This window comes from Propithecus coquereli, unplaced genomic scaffold (assembly GCF_000956105.1).
Source record: "Propithecus coquereli isolate 6110/MARCELLA unplaced genomic scaffold, Pcoq_1.0 Scaffold914, whole genome shotgun sequence".
NCBI classification, from domain to species: domain Eukaryota; kingdom Metazoa; phylum Chordata; class Mammalia; order Primates; family Indriidae; genus Propithecus; species Propithecus coquereli.
This window is the reverse complement of record NW_012155441.1, coordinates 403,481-414,131: the sequence shown is the minus strand read 5'-3', so window position 1 is coordinate 414,131 and position 10,651 is coordinate 403,481. Positions and strand designations below refer to the sequence as shown.

General features: G+C 47.5%; 1 protein-coding gene across 1 annotated transcript in view; it reads left to right on the top strand.

Annotated features, from left to right (window-relative positions):
* Nucleotides 1–360: 360 nt before the first annotated feature.
* LOC105826783 (WD repeat-containing protein 27-like) overlaps nt 361–10,651 on the top strand; it is a gene marked incomplete at its 5' end in the record, with an annotated part of 65,520 nt that continues 55,229 nt past the window's right edge. The window contains 8 exons of the mRNA XM_012664815.1: nt 361–477; nt 1,960–2,030; nt 2,815–2,935; nt 3,913–4,030; nt 5,449–5,552; nt 6,438–6,505; nt 6,789–6,910; nt 7,348–7,430. Coding sequence (XP_012520269.1) covers nt 361–477; nt 1,960–2,030; nt 2,815–2,935; nt 3,913–4,030; nt 5,449–5,552; nt 6,438–6,505; nt 6,789–6,910; nt 7,348–7,430 — 804 coding nt within the window. The remainder of the gene's footprint in view (nt 478–1,959; nt 2,031–2,814; nt 2,936–3,912; nt 4,031–5,448; nt 5,553–6,437; nt 6,506–6,788; nt 6,911–7,347; nt 7,431–10,651) is intronic.

The window sequence follows — 10,651 nt, the reverse complement described above, 5'->3', positions numbered from 1 at the left end:
GCGTGGGCCTGCCACGTGAGTGCGCACCTGCGGGTCAGGGCGTGGGCCTGCCACGTGCGTGAGCACCTGCGGGTCCGGGTGTGGACTGCAGCAATTTAATTTACATTTCTAGCTTGAGAGTGTTGAATACATGCCTAGGAAGTGTTTCTAACTTTGTCTTATTTTTGTTTTTTCCAATTTTTTCAAATCCATAGGTGGTTATTTTTGGAAGTGTTAAGTTTTTTTTCTAAATGATTATGACATCTTTTATTGTGTTCTACAGTTTCATCATATATGCTTGTTGTATTATCTTCTGTTTTAGATAATCATGTACATTGATTAATATATATTAGGTAGAATTGTTAGTTTGAACTAACAAAGGTTTGAGCTTTTGCAATACTGGCACCATTTTTACCTCTTCTGAAGAATCTTACGTTTCTCCAAAGGTCTGGGACTGTTGTACGGGATCGTTAATATACACTTCATCCGTGTTAACAGGTAAATTTAAACGTTGTTCATATTTCCTGGAAACAGGCTGTGCATAACCGCATCCTGCTAGTATGTTGTTGCTGTTCCCTGACTCCGAGCTGTGCCGCGCAGGCGGGTCTGGCGCAGACAGTCCCACTCAGCGGTCCTCCATCCACGTGTTAAAATGATTCATTTAACACGTAGTGTCCTTGAAGTTTTTAACTTAAAATTAAACATATGCTTGGAATCTTAGCCTTTCTTCTCTCAGATGAAATGTCTGACCACCGCAGGGCACAGCCAGCCCGCGGCGGCCCATGCAAACAAAGCCCAGCACTAAGGCACGTGTGGGGCGGGATCTCTCTGCGATCCAACCTGTGGTTAGGCGCCGGCGGCACATCCCACTCCATGGTCCGGCATCATGCACTTGTGCCGCTCGTGAATCAAGGCAGCTGCGCACCTCCGTCAGAGTAAAGGAAACCAGTCCCTGACCACAGACGCAGGGTCATACGATATGTTCAGCAGTGTTAAGAGATTTCTTTGGTGCTGGCCTTGGAGCAGAGGGGGTGTCACGAGTGATGCCCCGGAGCTACCTCACCTGCCACTCCTATCTGTCTCCCTCACATCCGTGGGACAGGTTTCCTAGCATTTATTTTGCTCCTCTTGTGTACGCATTCTCTTTTCCTGGGACAAGAGGAAATTAGAATAAGATAGTTCTTGCTTAAGATGAGGAACATGAAAATGCCCCTCAAAGAATACACAGATACCTTAGTGACTTGGTAGAGTGATTATTATATTTTATCAAAGATTTAACATTCCTTCTGAGTTAATTTATCTCTGTGCAGACTGGTATTTTAGCAACTTGAATATATTGCTTTATCTCAGGGATAAATCACATTTCTTGGAAGGATGTTGGAAATATTTTTCTGAAACAAATTATGTGAGATTATTATTTGACTGTCAAGAACAATTGTACACTTGATCTTTGATGCCTTTTATAGTTTATTTAAAACATACAGTATTTTTAATATCCATTTATCTTTCCAAATTCTTGACAGTTTAGAGTAAGTTTTAAATGAAATGACATTCTTGGCAACGAATTTTTAGAAAACAAGACATCCATTTAATTGCTGTTTTCATCACTAAATCCATAATGTTATTATTTCTGGCTGGCTTAGGAGTCACTCTATTGCCACTGTCACGTCCCAGGTTGTGGAGGTGATGGTGCAGGGGCGTGGTGTGAGCACACCAGGCTTTCTGTTGGGCAGGTGGATGTGATGTCAGGACTCACTACCGGCCACCAGGGCTTTACTTTTGACATTACTTTCCTGGCTTCCATCATCCTTGTGGAGGTTTCAAGATTTGTATTCTCTTACATTTTTTACTTTTTGATGAAGAAATTGTTTTGGAATAGTATAAACTTGACTAAAATAAATATCATAAAACAAATTCTAATTCTCAGCTTACATGATACCCGATGCTTCAAGATAAATATTCTTATGTTCCTTTTAACAGCATATCCTCTTCTCAGTTTATTCATCGACCCAGAGAGTAGGCAGCTTGTGACCGGCTGTGCCGATGGCCAGGTGAGGGAGCCACATGTTAAATTCCAATTTGCGAACATTAGTATAAGTGAACATGCGCACAAAAGGTCTTTGATTTCCTATTACTTTGTATTTTCTTGTGATTTGAAGAAAGCAGCCCACCTCAGTGTGCTGGTCCTGTAACCTTCTGTGTGTCAGCATCGGTGCGGGGCTTTTAACATAGTCCAAGACCCTGGTGTGCAAAGGGGCCACCACCTTCCTCTGCACAGCTCTGCACGTGATCCTCGCGGGCAGCCCGGGCTGAGGCCACTCATGTCACCACTAGTGTCAGCTTTATACATTTTTGAAAAACTTGAAGATACTTAAATTAGTCTTTTTCTAAAGGTTTTTTTTAGGTGAGCATTTTGAGTTTACCTCACAACACCTGGATAAAGTTGCTGTTGATATACTTTGAAAAAGTTGTATTTTTGGAAATTAAGATCACTTACTTTTTGACAAAGTTGTGTCTTGTCACTCAGTGGTGTGTCAGGTGTGTTGATGGCTTTGGGAAGACTGTGCCGTGGGAGGTCCCTGGGGCAGGGATCCTGTTGGCTTGTGTTCTGCCTGCACCTGGCACCAGAATCCTCCTCTGGCTGCGGGTGTCGGCAGAAGGGAAGGGTCCAAGCATGGGGGTTAAAGAGCAACGAAGAACTGTGCAGTTGGTTCTCTACGTGACCAAGAGTGACCCATGCCTTGTGACCTGTCTGCACTCAGCTCATCTTTCTCGTTGGGTTTCACTGTCTCATCGTGAGCCGGAAGCTGTGTCTGCCTGTGTTCACTTCTGTAGCTTTGGGTCTTCAGTTTGGCTGAGAGACACCACTACCGGCGTGTGGCCTGCGTGGACCTGAGGAAGAGGAGAACAAGCTTCTCTGCTAGGAGGGTGAGGGCTGGGCTGTGCCGCCAGCCAGGTATGTCGCCTGACCCTCAGCATTCGTGGGGCTCTGGACTCTGTGGGCATCTGGGCAGAGTGGAGGGCGAGGGTGGAGGAGAAAGTTCCCTATTTGGGAAGAGCCCAGGGTCATGGCCTCAGATAGCTACGGAGGCTCTGGAGGGCCACAGGTGAGAGGGAGGAGGAAGACTAGCACCGGGGAAGGCATTTGCTGTGTGTCAGGGCTTCAGTCCTTGGAGAGCAGCTGCCTCGGTGGTTGTACTGGGGCTGGGGTCCAGGGTTTGCAGGCCCTCCTGCCGTCCTGGGCCTGTCCACACTGAGCACACGGGACACCACGAGGCACAGAGCCGCCCGCCCCGCCTGGTCTCTCCTGCTGCCCAGAGGTGCTTCTGCATATCTACATCTATCTGCATTCCAGCCCCGTCCCAGATGCCTTGCTGTCTCTGCTACTGACACAGAAGGAGCTTGTTGGCTTTATTTTTTAATTTGGTTACTGACTCTCCTCCTTAAGAGCCTATGTTGAACTTTGCGTGTTGGCCAGTGTGTCTTTGCAGCTGCACACGTTTATCCCTATGTTGTTGTCATTATTTTAGTTTTTGTTATTTTGTGTATGACTTTCAACTGTTTCTTTTTTTATTAGGTCTCAAATTACCTTTATTCAATATACATATTTTTTCCTAATGCTTTAAGCCTTGTTTTTCATTATTTCTTTTATAAATCCTTATTACTGAAGCGAATCTCGGACCCGTTTCAGGAACTGTGGGGTTGGCGCTTTGAATTGACGGTCTTCTCTCCCCCACTGCCTTGGGTTCCATGCTGAGATTCCGCGTCTGATAAACCACGTCACACGGGATGTGTTTCCAGGGCTTTCCTTGACCCGTGATTTGTTTTAGCAACACATGTTTACCGCATCTCAGCGTGTCAGCCGGGAGCCCTCAAATTTCATTGACAGATTTAAATGTCACTGCTCAGATTGTCGATAATTCCGTTCTCTAGACGAGAGTCATCTGCCCTCTACACACGGACTGGAGCAGGAAAGGGCCGACGCCGCGTTTCCTGTGCTGACACTCGGGCCCTGTGACCTTTCTCTCATCCCGGACTCTGAGTGTGAATTGTGAGTGTGGGGAACTGGGCAAAAGCTATATGAAGAGAACTTCTTAATTCCTTAAGTGAACATTAGGTTTTCTTTTTACCAAATGATTAAAATAAAACCAAATTATCTTTGTCTCTTTGATTATTACTAACTGTAAGTGTTCTTAGGATCCTACATTTTAAGTCTTGTGGTTGGTAAACTTGGTCAATTATATTTAAGTATCTTTAATCAAAGGAATCAGACTATGTTTGGCTTTGCTCACAGAGTCCCGGGGGTCTGCACCGCTGCCGCAGGGCTTCCTCAGCAAGGGCAGCGTGATCACAGTCCTCAACGTCCCTTCCCCATGTGCGCCATGTGTCACACGTTTGGAATGAACTCCAAATGGATTTTATTTATTTCTGTGCTCAGTAGAAACATAATAACTATTTGGCAACATAAAGAGGTGCTGTTTAACTGTGACTGAGGAATATATCATAAATGTGTTCACCCCCACCCCCGAATCTTCAGAAGCCCTGGGTTATGAGTTTACCTCAGAGGAGCCTTTTGCCTGCTCAGATATGGGTGGCAGGTGCGCGGGGGGCAGCCTGGCCGAGAGTGGCCTTGGCCTGGTGAGCATTCCCTGCTGGGCGCCAGCCACGGGGAGGGGGCAGGTGCAGGAGCAGAGCTTGGCTTGTTCCCTTGGCTGGTCAGGGGACCTGGGCACATCAATCCCTCCACGTCCCTCTAGAGCAGTGGGAGCCGTCGGAGGGTAAGCAGAGAGCCACACGGTTGATCCTTTTTGCAGTGACTGGGGCCAGTGTGAACTGTGCTGGTGGATGCCAAGAACCAGCCCGGTGTGTGGCTCCAGCTGACTCAGGCTGGAGGTGGGGCCCAGAGAGGGAAGGGCTGGAGAGAAAATTCTGGTTGGGAGGGCCTTCTCTGAGTCCAGTTCTAGCAGCCAGAATGAGGCTTATTCATTTGTTTATCAGGAACGACAACCACAACTGTGCTTCCTTATTAACTTTGCTACTGGGGGCCACTTAGCTGTTTCCTCGTCTACAGACGCAGGCAGCTGGTGTCAGCTCCAGGTGCAGTGACTACGCCGGTATCGCAGCTGGCACACAGACACTCACATGAGCTGTGGCCTGTAAGGACGCAGGCACCAACCTCTTCTGTACCCTCGGAAGAAAATACCAACCACGCGGGTCAGAGCTGAGTTACCTGTCTTCAGTAGACAGTGGATGCCTAGGAAACCCAGCACGGGTTTTAATACCAGCCCAGCCAAAGTGCAATTTTAAGGAGCAGCCGACTGCTCTAGCACAGAGACACCTTTGAGTGACCCACAGACGCATGCACTTGCCAGCACTCGTGCAGAGAATTCGCAGCAATGCTAAGTGAAGCACTGTGGAAGGAACCGGAAGGAATAAGAGTAGTATTTTTTCCTTTTCTTTTAAAATTAGTCTTTCTGCTGAGAATACTAACTGCCTGTGGATTGGAAGCTCAGCTGGTTTATTCGTATTTAACTTGGCAAGCTTTGAATTGGAAGCTGTTTTACATTACAAGGGTAAGCATAAGTTCAAGTACTCTTTGATATAAATTTTGGGTAAGTTTAATATTCTCCTTTGACTGATAAGTGTAGAAAAAGCCTCGTCATTTGAATTTGAGGCTACAATTCCTGTAATCATCAGCAACAGAGGCATTGAGGTCATCAGCGCCCTGTCAGTTCTGCTCTTCCCTGCCTTGGGGGTGCTCGGCCGTCACCTGCCCGCTCGCCTCACCTGTGAGGCCCCAGTGAGGCTTCTGTCAACACTAACTCCTGCTGCGCCTGACGCTGCGCACCTGGAACCTCGTCGCTCAGGCTGAAGGCGCGTGAAGCTGAGTGGAGGCCTCTGTCCACCCTGCCTCCCTCCCACAGTTTCTGTCACCACTAGCAACATGGGACTGTTGGGACACCTTCCACTCCTTCCCTCTGCAATCGAATCCCTGGGCCCTGCTCCTACATGCAGATTTGATCCCAGCACTCCTGCGCTTTCATCTTTCTGTGGCTTCCATTGCTTCTAGGATGCAGTAGAGACTCCGCAGCTCAGCCCAGGCCCCCCTCGCCTCCTGGGAAGTTGCTCTCCTTTTGTCCCCTGTCTTGGTGCCTTTGGCGGCCACTTCCACTGCTCCTTGAGACTCGGCTCACCTGTCACTAGCTTGGTCCAGGCGTGGCTCCCCTTGCAGACTCCGTCCCCTCTTCCCGGCACTACCATGGCTTTGACAGCGTGTCCGCGTTGGAGCTCCAGTGCTCTGCTAGCCTGAGCCTCATCCCGCGTTGTGTCCCCAGCCGCCAACGCGGTGCCTGGGGTGTCCTGGGCATTCAAATAGGTGGAATGAGTGGCTCAGTGAGTTCGTGGTTCCCTTTACGTGCCCCTTCAACACTGTTTCTTTATCCTTGCGGAACGTGAAGATTTTGGGGGCCTCAGCATTCATGTCGCTGGATCGTGCATCGTGATGAGCAAAACTGTTAATCGTAAGGTTAGTCATAAAACGTTTTCCACATTCATGTTCTGTGAAACGTGCATCTGTGCTTTTGATTTATACCTACTTTCCGCAGCATGGTATTATAATTTCTTGCCCAGTGAGATTTTATATGTGAAATTTTTGTGAATTACACAGTATGATGCGACTACTAACACCCGTCAAATAATAAAACTGTTAGTGTAAAAACAGCAGGTTTAGCGATTAGCACTTCGGATGCACTTTTGTGATCTCTTTACCCAGCGGCACTGTTAATGATGTCCAGGCCCTACCCCTGTAGGCGCTGTGCCTGCTCACGTCCATGTTTGGGAAGAAGATCGCCGTGCTAGAAATCAACCCGGCCCTGCTGCTCGCGTCTCAGCGGAGCCCCGGTGCGAGGCAGTGTCTCTCGGTGCTGGCCAGGTAGAGTCCGCATGGGCTGCGCGCGCTCCTGTGTGTATGTGAGAGAGAGAGAGAGAGAGAGAGAGTTAACAGCATTTCAGATTCCTTTTTATGTTAACAATGAAAAGTAAAGTTTAGTAAACTCTCAAATATACTAACCTTGTTTGAAAGAAACTATTTTTCATGCCATGGCTTCCATAGTTAAATAAAACTAAAACATTTATTTTAACATGAAACATTATTTTATTTCAGGATAGAATGTAAATTATAAAATGACACTTTTATTAAAAATATATTATTTTTCTACAAGAATTAGCTTGCTAGTTTTCATTTCTAAGTATTGTGTGTATATATCTGTATCAGTTAATCATTTATAACTGTCCTGAAACTATGTTTCATTGAAATAATTTTATCATGCAGTTGTTTGCTCTCATAGCATGGTTTTATTTTTATTTTAGCTCCTGTGTGCTACCAACCTCTCCACTGTATTTTGGAATTGATGAGAAAAAAAGTACTAAACCTGCCAGTCAGAAACGATCCGGTCAGTATGACACGCCCTGATACATAAAAACACAAGAGTGAGCGGTTCTCATGGCCGTCAGCACTGTCATGCTGCTCTGTGGGCTCATCGGTGAGAATGTAAACTCCTCACTTCTCCCCTCCTTCGCTCCTTCTCTTCCACACATCCATTATGTGTCGTCTGCGGGAGGGAAGGTGCCAGATGTCTCTTTTCCTGAATCAGGCACAGTTTCTGGGAATTCAGAAACGTGTGGACACGGACCGCTGGCTCTGGTGGCTAGGGCAGTGGTGGCACCTAGTGGACCCTCTGGTGATTTATCGTCGTAGTGAATTTTTCCCTTTTTGTCTGCGGGAGAATTTTAAAGTGAATCTCCAACACCGTGTTATTTTACTCCAATGTACTTAGCATGTGTTTCTGAAACTCCACATTCTTGCCTGGCCACAGTGACATCATGTCAAAACTAACAGTGACTTTTGGTATCTTGTAGTAGCCAGGCCAAAATAAATTATTCCTGATTGTCTCAAAAATATCTTTTCATTGGTTTGTTCTAAACAGCAGTCAAAGAAATCCGCGTGTTGCTTTTTTCAAAGAAATAATCTTAAAATTAACTTGCATTTGAAGATGGTAGACTTCATTGTGTTCCGTTTATTTCATTACAAGACTCATTGATAATTATAATACTTTTTCCCCTCAGTGACCAACTTAAATTCTTAATCAGTCTTGTCAAACCTCTTACTGGACCTAATTTAAAATTTGAAATTCTGCTTCGTAGATGCCTCCCTGTGTGTTCCTTGCCTTTGGGGAAGGGTCCCTCTGCTCTAGCAGGAATCCTGCCCTCTGGGCCCTGACCTGGCCTCTCCTGTGCCCGGGACGGGGCTGTGGTCGGCGTCCTGACCTCGGGGTCCCTCTCCGCCACACTGTGAAGTCGTGCTCTAACCATCTTCTCCTCCTCTTCCGGGGTCTCATTTGCTCTTCTCCACTTACGGTGGGGTTGAAACCGGCCGTACTCCTGGAGTGATCTGGGGTGCGAGAGGGCTGAGCTCTCACCTTCAGGACTGGTGAGCATCATCTCCCCTCACGACAGTCTGGTCACGCAGTGTGTCCTGTCTGGACCTCTCCCTCTGCTTCTGAAGCTCGGGGGGCCTGGTCTTCTGGCCACTTAGTTGTCTCCCTCTCTCACTCGCTGTCTCCCTCTCTTGGCCAGCCGCACCCTGCAGGGGGCTTTCTTCCTGTCCTCCCCTAGGACTCTCCGTGGGCAGCTTCCCACGCACTGCTCAGGCTTGGACGATGCCACAAGGATAGACTTTTCTCCTGAGTGACAGCCAGAAGGTCTATTTTTGTCCTCATTTTTGGAGGACCCGAGTTTCAGTTACTTGCTGGAATTCAGACTTGGGGAAATTTCAGTACTTCTCTTCATATCCCCTTTCTTCTTTTGGCCTGTGTCTCTCCCTCCACCGTCTGGGCGTGGAGCGCTTTTGTCTACTCCTGGGAGTCTCGGGGTCATCCTTGCTCCCTCTTTCCTCTCTCATCACCTACATTTGTTGGTCACTAAGTCCTACAAACTCATCTTCTTCGCTGTGACGATGTCTTCATTTCGAATCTCAGCCGCCGTCTCCGACAAGGCTCTTGTGCATCGCGCCACATTACCTCGCGCACGGGTCCATGCGCTCGGCCAGTTGTCCGGCCCTTTCTTAGGCGCCAGGCGCCGTTCTCAGTAAGGTGCAGTTTTAAGCCGAGTGGACAGATTCCTGCCCTCTGACGGAGCTTACATGCCAGTGGAGAGGTTGGCGTGGATCACTGTTCACAAACCTGCTCTGATGGCGATGACAGCAGTCAGGGGTTGCCTTTCCCGACAGAAGACTGACGCGGGACCTGTACTTTCCGCATCTCACAAAAACCAGCTCCAACAAACGATTCTTCGAATGATGGTGAAATATCCAGTTAGCTGGGCCTCAACATAGATTTGCCTGCCAAAACCATTTTAGGCTCTGAGCCGATGGAACAAATCACGTTAAAATGATGGTGAAAAGTGCTACAGTCACTGGGCGCTGGGGTGGAGGGGCTTTTGCACATCAATGTGAGCGTGGCGGGGGCAGTTCTGATGGGTGACCCCAAACCCAGAGCAGAGTTTTGGGCTGCAGTGGGAGCCCCAGCTTCAGCGGGGGTTTCCAACCAGCCCCACCCCTCCTACCTTCTATCCCCAAAATACTCCCTGTCGGAGTTAAGTGCCGATCTCCTCCTGCTGTGTGTCCTGCCCCGCCACCAGCTGCAGAAGCAGCTCCAGGGCTGTGAGAGTGAACCTGCTCAGGAGCAGCCAGGGCTCTTCACGCCATGTGTGGACGTAGCAGACTTGTAGTCCCTTCTGCTGGGAATGGCCTTTCTGACGTGTTTCCTCACTGAATAACGAAACTTGCAATGTCTTAAGAAAGTGTTAATTATTTGCTGTTGAAAAAGTAAAAACTTACTTGTCATGTACAAAGAACACTAGTCTGGTGACCGGCACACTGAAATCCTTGACTTCAGCATTGTACAAGGAATCCATGTAACAAAAGCACTTGTACCCCCTTAATATTTTGGGAAGAAAAAAGGAAAAAGCATCTTAAGCTGCAACACATACGTGGAGCAGAGAAGACAGAACATACCTGCCAGTCTGAAGGTGGTTGCAGAGTGTCCGGGGGCCGCGTAGGCCCTCCTGGTCTCGACTCCGACCCTTTCCTCCACCACAGTGGTCTCTCCTCTCCCTCCCACAGTCTCGACACCTATGGTCCTTCCTTAGGGTGTATTGTGGAAAGTTGTCCGTTCTGGGACTGTTTATAAATAGAGTAACATTCTTTCTTTTGTGCATTCCTTTGTGATTTGCCTTTTCCATGGCAGGTTTGAGATTTATTTCAGCTGCTACGCAGCATTCCGCTGTCTGAATGCACAGTTTACCCACAATTCATTTAATATTGATGGATTTTGTTCTGTCTCTAGGCCTTTTCTGGTGTCAGCAATGCCATTGGGCACCATCAGCACAACACAAGGCCAACCCTGGGTATTGTCCGACTGCAGGACTTTTGCACAACATTTCTTGTAATTTTATTTGCATTTCCCTGATTAAAAATGAGATGTTTATTTTTTATGTGTAATTGTGTTTTGCTGCATCAAATCCAATTTGTATTTATCTCTTTGCTGCTATTTTGTGTATGATGTTTTTGATTCATGTTCTCGAGTGATTTATTTCCGAGGAACTTGATGAGTTT